The sequence below is a fragment of the Oncorhynchus gorbuscha genome, linkage group LG01 (genome assembly GCF_021184085.1).
Source record: "Oncorhynchus gorbuscha isolate QuinsamMale2020 ecotype Even-year linkage group LG01, OgorEven_v1.0, whole genome shotgun sequence".
Classification (NCBI taxonomy): domain Eukaryota; kingdom Metazoa; phylum Chordata; class Actinopteri; order Salmoniformes; family Salmonidae; genus Oncorhynchus; species Oncorhynchus gorbuscha.
The window spans coordinates 3,610,246-3,632,124 of record NC_060173.1 but is presented as its reverse complement, the minus strand read 5'-3'; the positions used below and the strand labels follow the sequence as shown (position 1 = coordinate 3,632,124).

Below are 21,879 nucleotides of genomic sequence, written 5' to 3'. Positions count from 1 at the left end.
CAGGTTGGAGCGGTTTGGAGCAGGTTGGAGCAGGTTGGAGCGGTTTGGAGCGGTTTGGAGTAGGTTGGAGCAGGTTGGAGCGGTTTGGAGCAGGTTGGAGCGGTTTGGAGCGGTTTGGAGCGGTTTGGAGCAGGTTGGAGTGGTTTGGAGCAGGTTGGAGCGGTTTGGAGTAGGTTGGAGCAGGTTTGGAGCGGTTTGGAGCAGGTTGGAGTGGTTTGGAGCGGTTTGGAGCTGTTTGGAGCAGGTTGGAGCGGTTTGGAGCAGGTTGGAGTGGTTTGGAGCTCTGTGGAGCAGGTTGGAGCTGTTTGGAGCAGGTTGGAGCAGGTTGGAGCGGTTTGGAGCAGGTTGGAGCGGGTTGGAGCAGGTTGGAGTGGTTTGGAGCTCTGTGGAGCAGGTTGGAGCTGTTTGGAGCAGGTTGGAGCGGTTTGGAGCAGGTTGGAGCGGGTTGGAGCAGGTTGGAGCGGTTTGGAGCGGGTTGGAGCGGTTGGGAGTGGTTTGGAGCAGGTTGGAGCGGTTTGGAGTGGTTTGGAGCGGTTTGGAGCAGGTTGGAGGGGTTTGGAGCAGGTTGGAGCAGGTTGGAGGGGTTTGGAGTGGTTTGGAGCAGGTTGGAGCAGTTTGGAGCAGGTTGGAGGGGTTTGGAGCAGGTTGGAATTGGTTGGGGCGGTTTAGAGCTTTGGCTTTGAAGTCTTCTCTGTATTTTAGTAGACATAACTGGGCCTTTTAAAACAAAACTGTTCTGAATCTGAGTAGAGATAACTGGGCCTTTTAAAACAAAACTGTTCTGAATCTGAGTAGAGATAACTGGGCCTTTTTAAAACCAAACTGTTCTGAGTCTGAGCAGAGATGACTTTTAAAAGTAATAATTTAAAAATAATTGCAGGAGACATTGTTTAACGTCAGATTGTTTAAATGAAATAAAATAAAAAGCCCTGTGAAATAATGAATTGACAGGTCTTGGAGAGAAATTGGCCCCAGTTATCCTGTGTAACTCAGGTATAAGTAATAAGCCTGAACTGGCTGACTGGCTGACTGGCTATCTGGCTGACTGGCTAACTGACTGACGGGCTGACTGGCTAGGCTATCTGGCTCTCTGGCTGACTGGCTAGCTGGCTGGCTGACTGACTGACTAGCTGGCTGACTGACTGGCTAGCTATCTGGCTGACTGACTAGCTGGCTGACTGACTAGCTGGCTGACTGACTGACTGGCTAGCTATCTGGCTGGCTGACTAGCTAGCTGGCTGGCTGGCCAGCTGGCTGACTACCTTTAAGTCCAGTCTCTATCCAAACATGATCTATTGACCTCAGAGATTCAAATATTTTCCCCCCTATTTTCTGTTAGGGGGAGTGAACAGAATGTCTAGGTCCCCCAAAAAAACATTTTCTCCAGAGTTCTGTCTCTCTCTCTCTCCCTCCCCCTCTCCTTCAGTCTCTCCCTCCCACCCTCCATTTCTCTCTCTTTCCTAGATCAATAGACTGCTCTATATTCACAAGGGGCCTCCCTATGGCAATTGACCTCAAGTATTTCCACACATCTGTGCTGCTAGCTGATCTACTCCCACCAGCATCAGGAGACCCACCACCACCAGCCCTGTAACAGACTACCACCAGCCTCAGGAGACCCAACACCACCAGCCCTGAAACAGACTCTCACCAGCATCAGGAGACCCACCACAAGAAGCCCTGTAACAGACTCACCAGAATCAGGAGACCCACCACCACCAGCCCTGTAACAGACTCTCACCAGCATCAGGAGATCCACCACAAGAAGCCCTGTAACAGACTCTCACCAGCATCAGGAGACCCACCACCAGCAGCCTGTAACAGACTCTCACCAGCATCAGGAGACCCACCACAAGAAGCCCTGTAACAGACTCTCACCAGCATCAGGAGACCCACCACCAGCAGTTCTGTAATAGACTCTCACCAGCATCAGGAGACCCACCACCAGCAGCTCTGTAACAGACTCTCACCAGCATCACGAGACCCACCACCACCAGCCCTGCAATGGCTCAGACCTCTGTTCAAATACTATTTGAAATCGTTCAGATACTTTGATCGTTTAGTCTGCCTGGAGTGACAGATGGGCGGGGTTTGCACTTTTGCAACCTGTATTCTATTTCTAGATTCTATTGGTTCCAACCAGTATTCTATTTCTAGATTCTATTGGTTCCAACCTGTATTCTATTTCTAGATTCTATTGGTTCCATCCTCTATTCTATTTCTAGATTCTATTGGTTCCATCCTCTATTCTATTTCTAGATTATATTGGTTCCATCCTCTATTCTATTTCTAGATTCTATTGGCTCCATCCTTTATTCTATTTCTAGATTCTATTAGTTCCATTACACCAGGCAAGCTCATTCAAGCCCACCTAAATGACTCCAAATTATTTCAAATACTATTTGAACACTATTGAAAATGTACAATGTAAACTTCATGCTTGGTGTATTTCACATCAACGATTCTAACAAAATGAACCCGTTCCTGTCATTAGTTTCGTATGAAACAGCATGGTCGGAGTTTTACAAGCTATACACTACCTTACTATACAGTTTAACAAGCTATACACTACACCTTCCCATACAGTTATTCTCACTCTAACCTCCAGCATGTGGCATCTACTCAAATATGGGGCCCCATAATGGGGACAGCTTGTACCAATAGCTATTATATACAGCCATGGTATGACATACCAAAGACCTTGCAGAAACAGACTTACTTAATAAATACCTTTAAAAGAGACATTTTGCCGAAGACTCACTAATTACAAAACTGGCCTATCGGGTCATGAAATATCAGTTGCTGCAGGACTACTAGTCTCTTATGTGAAGGTTAGCGAATTGGCTTTCAGCTGGCATAAGAACTGATTGCAGTTCAGCTGGCATAAGGACTGATTGAAGTTCAGCTGGCATAAGAACTGATTGCAGTTCAGCTGGCATAAGAACTGATTGCAGTTCAGCTGGAATAAGAACTGATTGCAGTTCAGCTGGCATAAGAACTGATTGCAGTTCAGCTGGCATAAGAACTGATTGCAGTTCAGCTGGCATAAGAACTGATTGCAGTTCAGCTGGCATAAGAACTGATTGCAGTTCACCTGGAATAAGAACTGATTGCAGTTCAGCTGGCATAAGAACTGATTGCAGTTCAGCTGGCATAAGAACTGATTGCAGTTCAGCTGGCATAAGAACTGATTGCAGTTCAGCTGGAATAAGAACTGATTGCAGTTCAGCTGGCAATGAATTGGGTTGGATACCGATACTGTTTTACATGTTTAACAAAAAATCATTTAAAAAAATGGTAAAATAATCTCTCTAACCACAGACTAATATTATGTCTAGGTTTCAGATAAATATGAACACTGTCCTGTGTAATCATAGATAGGCTAACTATGAACACTGTCCTGTGTAATGATAGATAGGCTAACTATGAACACTGTCCTGTGTAATCATAGATAGGCTAACTATGAACACTGTCCTGTGTAATGATAGATAGGCTAACTATGAACACTGTCCTGTGTAATCATAGATAGGCTAACTATGAACACTGTCCTGTGTAATCATAGATAGGCTAACTATGAACACTGTCCTGTGTAATCATAAATAGGCTAACTATGAACACTGTCCTGTGTAATCATAGATAGGCTAACTATGAACACTGTCCTGTGTAATCATAGATAGGCTAACTATGAACACTGTCCTGTGTAATCATAGATTGGCTAAACATGGAACACCGTCCTGGGGTATTCTAGAAGCTTCACATGCAAAGCAATATCCTGATTTTTAATCTGAAGATCTCTGAGGTTTTTCCACAATGAAATTACATGAGCCTGGTTGTAATCTTAATATTCTGATTCAATAATAATAATAATAATAATAATATATGCCATTTAGCAGACGCTTTTATCCAAAGCGACTTACAGTCATGTGTGCATACATTCTACGTATGGGTGGTCCCGGGGATCGAACCCACTACCCTGGCGTTACAAGCGCCATGCTCTACCAACTGAGCTACAGAAGGACCACCCATACGTAGAATGTATGCACACAAAGTATTTTATTTTAAGGATTATATTCCAAAGTGGCGGTTAGTTCATGAGTTATTGCAGTAGTATAGTAGCATTCAATTCAAGGACAACAAAAACAACAAATTCCCAAATATACCAAAAGTTGTTTACTGGAAATCTGTACATTTTTACAAATAAAGAAAGATTAGCACAGCATGGGACAATCTAGCCTCAACTAAATTAGTCTTGTTTTCACCACTATGATTCTTAACCTGGTCCCAGATCTGTTAGTGCTCTCTGGCCACTTTCATGGTCATTGGCATATCAAACAACCAAACCAACCAACCACAGAAGTTGGCTATAAGGCACAAACAGATCAGGACTCGTAATCAAAATCAGAGTATTAAGTGCTGATCTAGGATCAGGTTCCCCCCTGTCCATATAATGCTATTCATTATGATGAAAAAGGGCAAAACTGATAATCCTATGTCAGCACTTTTACTTTGAGACCCCAGACTGGATCCCTGCCTTGGTTTTTTCTGCTCCGGGACCAGGCAAGGACCAGCCACCTCGCCATTGGTTCTGATTTATGATTCGGGTCAGCGTGATAGTGTGAAAAAGTGTGAAAAGGGCATAGGTTTCTCAGTACCTCTCTATTGCCAAGAGGCAGTTCTCCATGGTTCTGAGTCTGGTTCTGCTTGAACTTCTCCTGTAGCGTCTCAGCCAGCTGGCACAGCAGGAAGCCATTGTCCAATCGCTCCATGAAGCTCTCTGCTGTGATCTCCAGACCTGGGGTGGAGAGGGATGTGGAGGGAAGGAGACCCATTAAATATATGCTTTTTCATTACGAGCCCATTATATATATATATATATATATATATATATATATTTACAACCTTTGAACGGTAGTATATACACTACTGTTCAAAAGTTTGGGTTTACTTAGAAATGTTCTTGTTTTTGAAAGAAAAGCACATTTTTTGTCCATTAAAATAACATGACATTGATCAGAAATACAATGTGGACATTGTTAATGTTGTAAATGACTATTGTAGCTGGAAACGGGTGATTTAAAAAAAAAAGAATATCTACATAGGCGTACAGAGGCCCATTTATTATCTACAGAGGCCCATTTATTATCTACAGAGGCCCATTTATTATCTACAGAGGCCCATTTATTATCTACAGAGGCCCATTTATTATCTACAGAGGCCCATTTATTATCTACAGAGGCCCATTTATTATCTACAGAGGCCCATTTATTATCTATGGAGGCCCATTATCAGCAACCATCACTCCTGTGTTCCAATGGCATGTTGTGTTAGCTAATCCAAGTTTATCATTTTAAAAGGCTAATTTATCATTAGAAAACCCTTTTGCAATTATGTTAGCACAGCCGAAAACTGTTGTTCTGCTTAAAGAAGCATTAAAACGGTCCTTCTTTAGACGAGTTGAGTATCTGGAGCATCAGCATTTGTGGGTTCGGTTACAGGCTCAAAATGGCCAGAAACAAAGAACTTTCCTCTGAAACTCGTCAGTCTATTTTTGTTCTGAGAAATGAAGGCTGTTCCACGTGAGAAATTGCCAACAAACTGAATATCTGTGTACTACTCCCTTCACAGAACAGCACAAACTGGCTCGAACCATAGAAAGAGGAGTGAGAGGCCCCGGTGCACAACTGAGCAAGAGGACAAGTACATTAGAGTGTCTAGTTAAATAGTACCCTCAAAAACACCAGTCTCAAAGTCAACAGTGAAGAGGCGACTCCGGGATGCTGGCCTTCTAGGCAGAGTTGTAAAGAAAAATCCATATCTCAGACTGGCCAATAAATATAAAAAGATTAAGATGGGCAAAAGAACACAGACACTGGACAGAGGAACTCTGCCTCCCGGAGTCGCCTCTTCACTGTTGACGTCGAGACTGGATCTTTAAACCGGACATAATTAAGAGTCCAAGTATGTCGTGTTGGTAAAGGTTCTGCCTATCAGATAATGGTGAATAAATTTAAGATGACAGTAGCCCACAGTTCCTAAACATGTGTGACTGAAAACACTGTAGGTCACAAGAGAGAGCAACAAAGACACAGTCTGACTGATAGTAAGGCCATATGAACAGCCCTGATTCTGCACAGCATTGATAAACTCTCCAGAGATCACACACACACACACACACACACACACACACACACACACACAATATATAATAAATAATATATGCCATTTAGCAGACTTTTACACACACAGTCATGTGTGCATAGATTCTACGTATGGGTGACACACACACACACACACACACACACACACACACACACACACACACACACACACACACACACACACACACACACACACACACACACACACACACACACACACACACACACAGATCAACATGTGGTATTTCTAGTTGACTGGCATCCAGACGACCATTCCTTCTTAGTTAGATCATTCTGACTGCAATGGGAGGTGGCGGGGGGGCGTCTAACTGTGGAAAAGAAACCAGGGGGATTTCTGTCTTCATCTATTTTTCTTTTGGTAGAGAGAGGAGGGGGCTGGAGAAGGAGGAGGGGGGTTAGGGTTTGGTAGAGGGAGGAGAGGACAGGGCTAGAGAAGGAGGGGGGTAGGGTTTGGTAGAGGGAGGAGAGGAGAGGGCTGGAGAAGGAGGGGTGGGGGTTTGGTAGATGGGAGGAGGGGGCCGGAGGAGAAGGAGGGGAGGGGGTTTGGTAGATGGGAGGAGGGGGCCGGAGGAGAAGGAGGGGAGGTGGGTTCAGGGGTTTTAATGAGTTCCAAATGGTGTAATTGATCCCAGAGGATGGGGAGAGAGACAGGGAGATGGAGAGAGACAGGGAGATGGAGTGAGAGACAGGGAGATGGAGAGAGAGAGGGAGATGGAGAGAGAGACAGGGAGATGGAGAGAGAGACAGGGAGATGGAGAGAGAGACAGGGAGATGGAGAGAGAGACAGGGAGATTGAGAGAGAGACAGGGAGATTGAGAGAGAGACAGGGAGATGGAGAGAGAGACAGGGAGATGGAGTGAGAGAGAGAGAGATGGAGTGAGAGAGAGAGAACTTGGGAAAACCCTATACTCCTGCCTTATTCTTATTCAACACTTTCTATTAACTATCCATTACTATACTTTAACTATCTTAACTTTCTATTAACTATCCTTTATAAACCATACAACATTAGAAAATAAATACTGTTAACAAATGATTTATAAATGTTGTAAAAGATTAGTACATTATTAGCAACTATATTAGTTAGTTAAACATTCATGTAAATAAATGACCATGCTGGTCATTTATGAACATTTGAACATCTTGGTCATGATCTGTTATAATCTCCACCCGGCACAGCCAGAAGAGGACTGGCCACCCCACATAGCCTGGTTCCTCTCTAGGTTTCTTCCTAGGTTTTGGCCTTTCTAGGGAGTTTTTCCTAGCCACCGTGCTTTTACACCTGCATTGTTTGCTGTTTGGGGTTTTAGGCTGGGTTTCTGTACAGCACTTTGAGATATCAGCTGATGTACGAAGGGCTATATAAATAAATTTGATTTGATTTGATTAGTACATTATTAGCAACTATATTAGTTAGTTAAACATTCATGTAAATATATTTACTAATAATGTAGAAATGATTTGTTAATATTTAGTTATTTATTTACTAATGAATATATACCTGGCTTATAAAGCCTCGCTTATTATAAAGTGTTACCGTCCCCTCCCTCATCAGAGGGACCACTAGTCTACCCTGCCGCCCCTCCACTCTAACCACTAGGCTACCCTGCCGCCCCTCCACTCTAACCACTAGGCTACCCTGCCGCCCCTCCACTCTAACCACTAGGCTACCCTGCCGCCCCTCCACTCTAACCACTAGGCTACCCTGCAGGCTACCCTGCCACAACTCCACTCTAACCACTAGGCTACCCTGCCGCCCTCCCCTCCACCCTGCCGCCCCTCCACTCTAACCACTAGGCTACCCTGCCGCCCTCCACTCTAACCACTAGGCTACCCTGCCGCCCCTCCACTCTAACCACTAGGCTACCCTGCCGCCCCTCCACTCTAACCACTAGGCTACCCTGCCGCCCCTCCACTCTAACCACTAGGCTACCCTGCCGCCCCTCCACTCTAACCACTAGGCTACCCTGCCGCCCCTCCACTCTAACCACTAGGCTACCCTGCCGCCCCTCCACTCTAACCACTAGGCTACCCTCCACCCTAACCACGCTACCCCCTCCACTCTAACCACTGGGCTACCCTGCCGCCCCTCCTAACCACTAGTCTAACCCCTGCCGCCCCTCCACTCTAACCACTAGTCTACCCTGCCGCCCCTCCACTCTAACCACTAGTCTACCCTGCCGCCCCTCCACTCTAACCACTAGGCTACCCTGCCGCCCCTCGACTCTAACCACTAGTCTACCCTGCCACCCCTCCACTCTAACCACTAGGCTACCCTGCCACCCCTCCACTCTAACCACTAGGCTACTTGCCACCCCTCCACTCTAACCACTAGGCTACTTGCCAACCCTCCACTCTAACCACTAGGCTACCTGCCGCCCCTCCACTCTAACCACTAGGCTACCCTGCCACCCCTCCACTCTAACCAATAGGCTACCCTGCCAACCCTCCACTCTAACCACTAGGCTACCCTGCCGCCCCTCCACTCTAACCACTAGGCTACCCTGCCACCCCTCCACTCTAACCACTACCCGTCCCCTCCCTCATTTTTAATTCAACCGTTATTTAACTAGGCAAGTCAGATAAGGAGAACAGTGCGTTAACTTCCTTGTTCAGGGACAGGTTTGTACCTTGTCAGTTCTGGGATTCGATCCAGCAACCTTTTGGTTACTTGCCCAATGCTCTTAACACTAGGCTACCTGCCGCGCCAAAGTACATATATTGTATGTCTTGTTTATTGTGACCTTTTCAAACATATCTACAGTAATAAGAACAACAAAAAAAAACTTTTAAGTGAGAAGTAGCCATTTGTCTGAAGCCGAAAAAGAAAGGAAATCCACCAGCACCACAACGCCTACCACCCAGCACCATGCCCTACCAAGGTTTACCAGCACCACAACGCCTACCACCCAGCACCATGCCCTACCAAGGTTTACCAGCACCACAACGCCTACCACCCAGCACCATGCCCTACCAAGGTTTACCAGCACCACAACGCCTACCACCCACCACCATGCTCTACCAAGGTTTACCAGCACCACAACGCCTACCACCCAGCACCATGCCCTACCAAGGTTTACCAGCACCACAACGCCTACCACCCAGCACCATGCCCTACCAAGGTTTACCAGCACCACAACGCCTACCACCCAGCACCATGCTCTACCAAGGTTTTACAGCACCACAATGCCTACCACCCAGCACCATGCTCTACCAAGGTTTTACAGCACCACAATGCCTACCACCCAGCACCATGCTCTACCAAGGTTTACCAGCACCACAATGCCTACCACCCAGCACCATGCTCTACCAAGGTTTACCAGCACCACAACGCCTACCACCCAGCACCATGCTCTACCAAGGTTTACCAGCACCACAATGCCTACCACCCAGCACCATGCTCTACCAAGGTTTACCAGCACCACAATGCCTACCACCCAGCACCATGCTCTATCAAGGTTTACCAGCATCACAATGCCTACCACCCAGCACCATGCTCTACCAAGGTTTACCAGCACCACAACGCCTACCACCCAGCACCATGCTCTATCAAGGTTTACCAGCATCACAATGCCTACCACCCAGCACCATGCCCTACCAAGGTTTACCAGCACCACAACGCCTACCACCCAGCACCATGCTCTACCAAGGTTTACCAGCACACAGCTTCAGCTTACTTTGACCTAAGTTGCTCTAATAGAATTGCAATCAAAGTGTAGGATTGGTTAGTATTCAAACCCTCTCAAAAACAGCCAAATTATCTTAGAGGAAGTGCTCCACGAAAAAAATGTGATTTGTACTGCATCAGATTTGAACTTCAATACAGATAAAAGCTTTAATCAAATCCAGACATATTAATATGCTTTATATGCTTTAGAACAATACTTCTGGTTTGGACTGGAAAGTCCAAACAATCTGCCAATTGTTTATTCAATGGTCACTTTATGGACACTATATCGTCTCGTTTTAATCTGATGTCTAGAAATTGAGCTAGGTGGGCCGCAGAAAATACTCTGACAACTAAATTGCTAACGACCCTGTTAAAAATCCGGAGCGTTTTTCTCGATAAAGGCCGCACGGCTCATGACGTTAGGCAGGGAGTGAGTTGTGTATCTCCAATCAGGTTGATTTTTGAATTTTCATTGAAATTGATTTACATATGATGCTTTAACCAATGTCATACTATTGTGGGCGGAGCAATCTTTTTCAAGTAATTGTCAAATCTAGACCAGAGATGAACATTCTGGAAGATCGTCAAGGAAGATCTCATCATCAGCTGCTGATTATTTGCAAACTGGTAGGGAGCACGAGGCCAGATTAACCGTGTGATGTATCTCCTTCCTGTAGTCCCCCCCCCCCCCGGGGGCTAACCAGACCACATCAGAGGCCCTACCTAATATCTCAGCTCAGCTGGCTACCCAATGCTAACAGTTAGGGACTGAAAATGCACACACACACACACAATTCCCAATGCTAACAGATAGGGACTGACACAGATAGAGTGTGTCAATATAGGGTCAGATAGGATCAAACGGAATATGCTGATTTGAAGCACTTCCTTGAATAGGAAGTGTTGAACAATCAAGAGGCTACTGATAAAGTAGTCTACAGCTAAACTTCTTTCTATCGTACGTTGTACAGTTGGCTACTAAAGATGCTAATAATAGCCATTATTCAATTAGGAGAAGGTTACAATGTGTGTACTGGCCGACATGCCGGATGGGCTGGTCCATTTTAAGCCCAGTGGGCCTGTCTAATTATTATTATCTGTCTAATAATGAGGGCCTCAAGGTGGGAAAAAAAAATGGGCTGATGTGTTAGAAATGCCAGAGCCGATTTCTGGTCCCAGTCTGCCCCTTGGACACAATCTCCATTCCAGACTCATTAACAATTGATTGGTAATGACCTTCAGATCAACAGGATAATGCAAGTCCATTGAGAATCCATTCAAATTAAAAGGTAATAGTGAATAATGGCTGACGCTGATTAGGCTACAAAAGTAACTAACACAATAACTAACTACCTAACTGCAAACAACAGACCATCACCTGTGTTTTAAGGTTTAACACAACGTGGTGTAACACGGTCAGATGATTGTTTGTTGAACAGGCTATGCTTTGGACAGCTTTGCAAATCAGACACAGCGACATCAAATTGCTTCCTGAACTATGATCAGTCACAGGTACAAAACAACCCGATGACTGAAACAGCCTGCAGAGACTGGTTTGGCTGTGGTATTTTTACAAACATGTTTACCTTTACTCAATACAACACACATGTTTATTAGGTAACCCAGGCCTGGATCCCAAGGAGACCATGCCTCAGTAACCCAGCCTGGATCCCAAAGAGACCATGCCTCAGTAACCCAGCCTGGATCCCAAAGAGACCATGCCTCAGTAACCCAGCCTGGATCCCAAAGAGACCATGCCTCAGTAACCCAGCCTGGATCCCAAAGAGACCATGCCTCAGTAACCCAGCCTGGATCCCAAAGAGACCATGCCTCAGTAACCCAGCCTGGATCCCAAAGAGACCATGCCTCAGATAACAGTAACCCAGCCTGGATCCCAAAGCCTGGAGACCATGCCTCAGTAACCCAGCCTGGATCCCAAAGAGACCATGCCTCAGATAACCCAGCCTGGATCCCAACCATGCCTCAGAGCCTGGATCCCAAAGAGAACATGCCTCAGTAACCCAGCCTCCCAAAGAGACCATGCCTCTAACCCAGCCTGATCCCAAAAGACCATGCCTCAGTAACCCAGCCTGGATCCCAAAGAGACCATGCCTCAGTAACCCAGCCTGGATCCCAAAGAGACCATGCCTCAGTAACCCAGCCTGGATCCCAAAGAGACCATGCCTCAGTAACCCAGCCTGGATCCCAAAGAGACCATGCCTCAGTAACCCAGCCTGGACTTGAAAGAGCAAGCAGAAGCACAGTGGCAGGGGAAAACTCCCTGGTCGAATTAAACCTTTAGAGGAACCAGACTCGGAACAATTATTCTCATACATCTGCTACACTGAGAGATGTAAAGAGATCACCTAGAAAGAAGTGTCGGCATTGAGTAATTGTCTCTGGCCCCCTCCCAGTTAGGGGGAGTGATGAGCTCTACAGCAGAGTCTCACAACTCAATTGCTGGTTGAAAACGGGTTTCTGCCCCTCCCAAAAGATAGAATTTGTAGATAATTGGCCCACTTTCTCGGACTCACCCACAAACAGGACCAAGCCTGACCTGCTGGGGAGTGACTGACTCCACCCTAGCTGGAGGGGTGCTCTCATCTCATCTACCAACATAGACAGGGCTCTAACTCCCCTAGCTCCACAATGAAATAGGGTGCAGGCCAGGCAGCAGGCTGTTAGCCAGCCTGCCAGCTTAGTGGTGCCTGCCACTAGCACAGTCAGTGTAGTCAGCTCAGCTATCTCCATTGAGATCGTGTCTGTGCCTCGACCTAGGTTGGGCAAATGAAACATGGCGGTGTTCGCCTTAGCAATCTCACTAGGATAAAGACCTCCTCCATTCCTACCATTATTGAAAGTGATTGTGATATCTCACATCTCAAAATAGGGCTACTTAATGTTCAATCCCTCACTTCCAAGGCAGTTATAGTCAATGAACTGATCACTGATCATAAACTTGACGTGATTGGCCTGACTGAAACATGCCTTAAGCCCGATGAATTTACTGTGTTAAATGAGGCCTCACCTCCTGGTTACACTAGTGACCATATCCCCCGCGCATGCCGCAAAGACAAGAGGTGTTGCTAACATTTCCGATAGCAAATTTTAATAATAATAAAAAAATGTAAAACATTTTCATCTTTTGAGCTTCAAGTCATGAAATCTATGCAGCCTACTCAATCACTTTTTAGAGCTACTGTTTACAGGCCTCTTGGGCCATATACAGCGTTCCTCACTGAGTTCCCTGAATTCCTATCGGACCTTGTAGTCATAGCTGATAATATTAACATTTTTGGTGACTTTAATATTCACATGGAAAAGTCCACAGACCCACTCCAAAAGGCTTTCGGAGCCATCATCGACTTAGTGGGCTTTGTCCAACATGTCTCTGGACCCACTCACTGTCACAGTCATACTCTAGACCTAGTTTTGTCCCATGGAATAAATGTTGTGGATCTAATGTTTTTCCTCATCCTGGACTATCGGACCACCATTTTATCACGTTTGCAATCGCAACAAATAATCTGCTCAGACCCCAACCAACGAGCATCAAAAGTTGTGCTATAAATTCCCAGACAACACAAAGATTCCTTGATGTCCTTCCAGACTCCCTCTGCCTACCCAAGGACGCCAGAGGACAAAAATCAGTTAACCACCTAACTGCGGAACTCAATTTAACCTTACACAATACCCTAGATGCAGTTGCACCCCTAAAAGCTAAAAACATTTGTCATAAGAAACTAGCTCCCTGGTATACAGAAAATACCTGAGCTCTGAAGCAAGCTTCCAGAAAATTGGAACGGAAATGGCGCCACACCAAACTGGAAGTCTTTCGACTAGCTTGGAAAGACAATACCGTGCAGTATCGAAGAGCCCTCACTGCTGCTCGATCATCCTATTTTTCAATTGATTGAGGAAAATTGAGGAAAATAAGAACAATCCCAAATTTAGTTTTGATACTGTCGCAAAGCTAACTAAAAAGCAGCATTCCCCAAGAGAGGATGGCTTTCACTTCAGCAGTAATAAATTCATGAACTTCTTTGAGCAAAAGATCATGATCATTAGAAAGCAAATTACAGACTCCTCTTTAAATCTGCGTATTCCTCCAAAGCTCAGTTGTCCTGAGTCTGCACAACTCTGCCAGGACCTAGGATCAAGAGAGACACTCAAGTGTTTTAGTACTATATCTCTTGACACAATGATGAAAATAATCATGGCCTCTAAATCTTCAAGCTGCATACTGGACCCAATTCCAACTAAACTAGCTGCTTCCTGTGCTTTGCCCTCCTATGTTGAACATAATAAACAGCTCTCTATCCACTGGATGTGTACCAAACTCACTAAAAGAGGCAGTAATAAAGCCTCTCTTGAAAAAGCCAAACCTTGACCCAGAAAATATAAAAAACTATTGGCCTAAATCGAATCTTCCATTCCTCTCAAAATGTTTACAAAAAGCTGTTGCCCAGCAACTGACCGCCTTCCTGAAGACAAACAATGTATACGAAATGCTTCAGTCTGGTTTTAGACCCCATCATAGTACTGAGACTGCACTTGTGAAGGTGGTAAATGACCTTTTAATGGCGTCAGACTGAGACTCTGCATCTGTCCCCGTGCTCCTAGACCTTAGTGCTGCTTTTGATACCATCGATCACCACATTCTTTTGGAGAGATTGGAAACCCAAATTGGTCTACACAGACAAGTTCTGGCCTGGTTTAGATTTTATCTGTCGGAAATATATCGGTTAGTCTCTGTGACTGGTTTGTCCTCTGACAAATCAAATGTACATTATGGTGTTCCTCAAGGTTCCGTTTTAGGACCACTATTGTTTTCACTATATATTTTACCTCTTGGGGATGTCATTCGAAAACATAATGTTAACTTTCACTGCTATGCGGATGACACACAGCTGTACATTTCATTGAAACATGGTGAAGCCCCAAAATTGCCCTGGCTAGAAGCCTGTGTTTCAGACATAAGGAAGTGGATGGCTGCAAACTTTCTACTTTTAAACTCGGACAAAACAGAGATGCTTGTTCTAGGTCCCAAGAAACAAAGATATATTCTGTTGAATCTGACAATTAATCTTGATGGTTGTACAGTCATCTCAAATAAAACTGTGAAGGACCTCAGCGTTACTCTGGACCCTGATCTCTCTTTTGACGAACATATCAAGACTGTTTCAAGGACAGCTTTTTTCCACCTACGTAATTTTGCAAAAATCAGAAACTTTCTGTCCAAAGATGACGCAGAAAAATGTATCCTTGCTTTTGTTACTTCTAGGTTAGACTACTGCAATGCTCTACTTTCCGTCTACCCGGATAAAGCACTAAATAAACTTCAGTTGGTGCTAAATACGGCTGCTAGAATCCTGACTAGAACCAACAAATTTAATCATATTACTCCAGTGCTAGCCTCCCTATACTGGCTTCCTGTTAAGGCAAGGGCTGATTTCAAGGTTTTACTGCTAACCTACAAAGCATTACATGGGCTTGCTCCTAGCTATCTTTCCGATTTGTCCTGCCATACATACCTACACGTACGCTACGGTCACAAGACACAGGCCTCCTAATTGTCCCTAGAATTTCTAAGCAAACAGCTGTAGGCAGGGATTTCTCCTATAGAGCTCCATTTTTATGGAATGGTCTGCCTACCCATGTGAGAGACACAGACTCGGTCTCAACCTTCAAGTCTTTATTGAAGACTCATCTCTTCAGTCGGTCCTATGATTGAGTGTAGTCTGGCCCAGGAGTGTGAAGGTGAACGGAAAGGCACTTGAGCAACAAACAGCCCTTGCCGTCTCTGCCTGGCCGGTTCCCCTCTCTCCACTGGGATTCTCTACCTCTAACCCTATTACAGGGGCTGAGTCACTGGCTTACTGGTGATCTTCCTTGTCGTCCCTAGGAGAGGTGCGTCACTTGAGTGGGTTGAGTCACTGACGTGGTCTTCCTGTCTGGGTTGGCGCCCCCCCTTGGGTTGTGTCATGGCGGAGATCTTTGTGGGCTATACTAGGCCTTGTCTCAGGATGGTAAGTTGGTGGTTGAAGATATCCCTCTAGTGGTGTGGGGGCTGTGCTTTGGCAAAGTGGGTGGGCCCTGTCCAGGGGTCTCATCGGATGGGGCCACAGTGTCTCCTGATCCCTCCCGTCTCAGCCTCCAGTATTTATGCTGCAGTAGTTCATGTGTTGGAGGGCTAAGGTCAGTCTGTTATATCTGGAGTATTTCTCCTGTCTTATCCGGTGTCCTGTGTGAATTTAAGTATGCTCCCTCTAATTCTCTCTTCCTCTCTATCTTTCTTTCTCTCTCTCGGAGGACCTGAGCTGTAGGACCATGCCTCAGGACTACCTGACATGATGACTCCTTGTTGTCCCCAGTCCACCTGGCCGTGCTGCTGCTCCAGTTGCAACTGTTCTGCCTGCGGCTATGGAGCCCTGACCTGTTCACTGTGATTACTAATATTTGACCATGCTGGTCATTTACGAAGATTTGAACATCTTGGCCATGTTCTGTTTTTATCTCCACCCGGCACAGCCAGAAGAAGACTGGCCACCCCTCATAGCCTGGATCCTCTCTAGGTTTCTTCCTAGGTTTTGGCCTTTTCTAGGGAGTTTTTCCTAGCCACCGTGATTCTACACCTGCATAGGCTGAGTTTCTGTACAGCCCTTTGATATATCAGCTGATGTAACAAGGGCTATATAAATATATATATCTATGTCCCCATTGAAAATCGAAGCCCCAATCCTTACCCAGCATGTTGGTGTGGGTGTCCCCAGTGGGAATCGAAGCCCCAATCCTTACCCAGCATGTTTGTGTGGGTGTCCCCAGTGGGAATCGAAGCCCCAATCCTTACCCAGCATGTTGGTGTGGGTGTCCCCAGTGAGAATCGAAGCCCCAATCCTTACCCAGCATGTTTGTGTGGGTGTCCCCAGTGAAAATCGAAGCCCCAATCCTTACCCAGCATGTTGGTGTGGGTGTCCCCAGTGGGAATCGAAGCCCCAATCCTTACCCAGCATGTTGGTGTGGGTGTCCCCAGTGAGAATCGAAGCCCCAATCCTTACCCAGCATGTTGGTGTGGGTGTCCCCAGTGAGAATCAAAGCCCCAATCCTTACCCAGCATGTTGGTGTGGGTGTCCCCAGTGAGAATCGAAGCCCCAATCCTTACCCAGCATGTTTGTGTGGGTGTCCCCAGTGGGAATCGAAGCCCCAATCCTTACCCAGCATGTTGGTGTGGGTGTCCCCAGTGGGAATCGAAGCCCCAATCCTTACCCAGCATGTTGGTGTGGGTGTCCCCAGTGGGAATCGAAGCCCCAATCCTGACCCAGCATGTTGGTGTGGGTGTCCTCAGAAGGAATCGAAGCTCCAATCCTTACCCAGCATGTTGGTGTGGGTGTCCCCAGTGGGAATCGAAGCCCCAATCCTGACCCAGCATGTTGGTGTGGGTGTCCCCAGAAGGAATCGAAGCCCCAATCTTTACCCAGCATGTTGGTATCGATGTCCCCAGTGAAAATCGAAGCCCCAATCCTTACCCAGCATGTTTGTGTGGGTGTCCCCAGTGAGAATCGAAGCCCCAATCCTTACCCAGCATGTTTGTGTGGGTGTCCCCAGTGAGAATCGAAGCCCCAATCCTTACCCAGCATGTTGGTGTGGGTGTCCCCAGAAGGAATCGAAGCTCCAATCCTTACCCAGCATGTTGGTGTGGGTGTCCCCAGTGGGAATCGAAGCCCCAATCCTGACCCAGCATGTTGGTGTGGGTGTCCCCAGAAGGAATCGAAGCCCCAATCCTTACCCAGCATGTTGGTGTGGGTGTCCCCAGTGGGAATCGAAGCCCCAATCCTTACCCAGCATGTTGGTGTGGGTGTCCCCAGTGAGAATCGAAGCCCCAATCCTTACCCAGCATGTTGGTGTGGGTGTCCCCAGTGGGAATCGAAGCCCCAATCCTTACCCAGCATGTTGATGTGGGTGTCCCCAGTGGGAATTGAAGCCCCAATCCTTACCCAGCATGTTGGTATCGATGTCCCCAGTGGGAATCGAAGCCCCATCCTGACCCAGCATGTTGGTGTGGGTGTCCCCAGTGGGAATCGAAGCCCCAATCCTTACCCAGCATGTTGGTGTGGGTGTCCCCAGAAGGAATCGAAGCTCCAATCCTTACCCAGCATGTTGGTATCGATGTCCCCAGTGGGAATCGAAGCCCCATCCTGACCCAGCATGTTGGTGTGGGTGTCCCCAGTGGGAATCGAAGCCCCAATCCTTATCCAGCATGTTATTGAGCCACATGTCCTCCATCATGAGCAGTAGACCCAAACATACTGTAGGATCCACATATATTTTAATCTATATATGAAAGTATATATTCTATACATCACATAGAACTTACCCAGCATGCTAGTTAGCCATAGGGCTAGGTCTTCCTTCATTGGCAAAAGGCTGGCTTCGTGGCGGCTGGCCAGCCATTGGCTATACTGCTGCATATCCGTCAGGCCTGGGCCAATCGGCTGCTTGGGACTCAGAGAGCTGCACATGGTGGGTCTCTCCCGTCACCTTGAGAGAGGAGAGGGTCGGACAGTCACAACAAACACTGGCCCTGAGAGGAGAGGGTCAGACAGTCACAACAAACACTGGCCCTGAGAGGAGAGGGTCAGCTCCTGGATAAACACTGGCCCTAAAGGAGACCCAGCAACAAACACTGGCCCTGAGAGAGGGGAGGGTCGGACAGTCACAACAAACACTGGCCCTGAGAGAGGAGAGGGTCAGACAGTCACAACAAACACTGGCCCTGAGAGAGGAGAGGGTCAGACAGTCACAACAAACACTGGCCCTGAGAGAGGAGAGGGTCAGACAGTCACAACAAACACTGGCCCTTATCCAGCATGTTATTGAGCTTAAATGTAAATGTAATGTAAATGTAAGAGGAGAGGGTCGGACAGTCACAACAAACACTGGCCCATGAGGAGGGTAGACAGTCACAACAAACACTGGCCCTGAGAGGAGGGTCAGACAGTCACAACAAACACTGGCCCTGAGAGAGGGGAGGGTCAGACAGTCACAACAAACACTGGCCCTAGAGGGGACTGGACAGTCACAACAAACACTAGAGAGAGGGAGAGGGTCAGACAGTCACAACAAACACTGGCCAAACACTGGCCCTGAGAGGAGAGGGTCAGACAGTCACAACAAACACTGGCCCTGAGAGAGGAGGGTCAGAGTCACAACAAACACTGGCCCAGACAGGGTCAGACAGTCACAACAAACACTGGCCCTGAGAGAGGAGAGGGTCAGACAGTCCAACAAACACTGGCCCTCAGACAGTCACAACAAACAGAGAGGAGAGGGTCAGACAGTCATAACAAACACTGGCCCTGAGAGAGGAGAGGGTCAGACAGTCACAACAAACACTGGCCCTGAGAGGAGAGGGTCAGACAGTCACAACAAACACTGGCCCTGAGAGGAGAGGGTCAGACAGTCACAACAAACACTGGCCCAGTCACAACAAACACTGGCCCTGAGAGGAGAGGGTCAGACAGTCACAACAAACACTGGCCCTGAGAGGAGAGGGTCAGACAGTCACAACAAACACTGGCCCTGAGAGGAGAGGGTCGGACAGTCACAACAAACACTGGCCCTGAGAGGAGAGGGTCAGACAGTCACAACAAACACTGGCCCTGAGAGGAGAGGGTCAGACATCACCTGCTCTCCATTTAAGTATGTCTTCACTTGAACCACACCTTCTTTCCTTCTTTCCACTCCACTTCTATCCCTCTCATTCTCCTCTACAGGTCATTTGGGGTGGCAGCGTAGCCTAGTGGTTAGAGCGTTGGACTAGTAACCGGAAGGTTGCGAGTTCAAACCCCTGAGCTGACAAGGTACAAATCTGTCGTTCTGCCCCTGAACAGGCAGTTAACCCACTGTTCCTAGGCCGTCATTGAAAATAAGAATAGGTTCTTAACTGACTTGCCTGGTTAAATAAAGGTAAAATAAAAAATCATCACTCCATTCAACCTCTATCCCTCCCTCTCTCATCATTATTTTTCTTCCAGTTACTGGTTCTTCACCCACACTGTACTACTAAACCCACACTGTTCTACTAAACCCACACTGTTCTACTAAACCCACACTGTTCTACTAAACCCAGCTCTCTTTACCCACACTGTTCTACTAAACCCACACTGTCCGACTAAACCCACACTGTTCTACTAAACCCACACTGTTCTACTAAACCCACACTGTTCTACTAAACCCACACTGTCCGACTAAACCCACACTGTTCTACTAAACCCACACTGTTCTACTAAACCCAGCTCTCTTTACCCACACCATCCCAAGGACCCTCAGAACTCAAACCATCCTACTAAACCCAGCTCTCATCCCCCTCAGACAGCCCCAATTCACTGACCTCTTAAAACTACCATATAAACTTGTTTTAAAGGTCCTTAATTTTATGTGCTGAGGTTCACTTACAGAGTAATACGTTTGATGTGAGTTTACAGAGAGTTTGAAACGTGATATCAGATGAGATGTGAGTTTTCAGAGAGTGTAAACTGTGATATCAGTGTAAGGAAAAGGCTCTCTTTTGGTGACAAGCCGAATTTCTTCAGCCTCCTGAGGTTGAAGAGGCACTGCTGCGCCTTCTTCACGATGTTGTCAGTGTGAGTGGACCAATTCAGTTTGTCTGTGATGTGTATGCCGAGGAACTTAAAACTTGCAGTGTAAGGAAAGGGCTCTGTTATACTGTACCCATGGATTGCCAGGACACTTCACCTGGGCACATACTGTAGATATTTTCTTCATTATTATGTTGCATGTTTTATTAGTCATTTGTACGGTATTATATATTATACACTTATTACACCCTTCCAACAAAATGCTTACTTGCAGGTTCCTTCTGGAAAAAGCAACAAGAATAAAACATAATGAAAGATAAGAATGGGAACATGAAGTAAATTGCTCAGTAGAAGACAATTTTTTTTTTTTTAGCATAAGAAGTATTATACAGGAAAGCACAACTGATATGTATGCAATCACTGTGGGAATTGAACCTCAACCTCGGCGTTGCTACGGTAACGTCACACTCTTAGCAACTGAGCCACCTTTAATTCGGTAATATAAGCAGGTCTCAGCTAGTGTAACCTGAATGTCTCTTATCTGAGGTTTGTGGTTTACCCATTCGGTCCTCCTAAAGAAGATGTATTTTTTATTTTTTATTTCACCTTTATTTAACCAACCTGTCCTACTAAAGCAGAGGAGAAGGAGAGTATTCCAACGGAAGAACACAATCAGGATCAGGAAATCTTTGTCCTCCTGGCCAATCAGGATCAGGGAATCTTTGTCCTCCTGGCCAATCAGGATCAGGGAATATTTGTCCTCCTGGCCAATCAGGATCAGCCAATCAGGATTTGTCCTCCTGGCCAAGACCTGGCTGTACCTAATGCTCTGGGCCTGGTGTGGTGTACATTGCTGTAGATACAGAGGTTTTCAAAATGTTCTTGCCCAGGGACTGCCGGCCCAGGCAAACCGGTGACCCCATCATTTGTTAGCAAAACATTTAAAGAACACATCCTGTCTTATCATCAGGTGAATGATAATGCCAGGTAGAAGTAATCAACATTTTAAAATGTGAAGATTTGGTAGACAGTAACATTATTTTGACCTTCCCACCATTTATTGGAATTGAGAATTAACATAGTCTATTAGTGTAACGGCGTTCGTCTGTTTAAAGAAGAGTCGGACCGAAATGCAGCGTGTAGGTTACTCATGACATTAATGAAATTAATCGCGGTACATGAAATAACTGAAATACTAAATACAAAAACAACAGAACGAGAAACTAATTACAGCCTATCTGGTGACTACAACACAGAGACAGGAACAAACACCCACGAAATACAAAAGCGAAACTGAGGCTGCATAAGTACGGTTCCCAATCAGAGACAACGATAAGCACCTGACTCTAATTGAGAATCGCCTCAGGCAGCCAAGCCTATACCACACCCCTAATCAGCCGCGATCCCAAATAATACAAACCCCAATACGAAA

General features: G+C 46.3%; 1 protein-coding gene across 2 annotated transcripts in view; it reads right to left on the bottom strand.

The window, feature by feature from the left end:
• LOC124031892 (growth arrest-specific protein 2-like) overlaps nucleotides 1-21,879 on the bottom strand; it is an 80,917-nt gene that overhangs the window by 42,353 nt on the left and 16,685 nt on the right. For both annotated transcript variants that reach the window (XM_046343688.1, XM_046343698.1), the window contains exons 2-3: nucleotides 18,224-18,387; nucleotides 4,653-4,792 (exon numbers count right to left, since the gene is read on the bottom strand). In XM_046343688.1, the coding sequence (XP_046199644.1) occupies nucleotides 4,653-4,792; nucleotides 18,224-18,368 (285 nt within the window). In that variant the 5' untranslated portion in view covers nucleotides 18,369-18,387. The remainder of the gene's footprint in view (nucleotides 1-4,652; nucleotides 4,793-18,223; nucleotides 18,388-21,879) is intronic.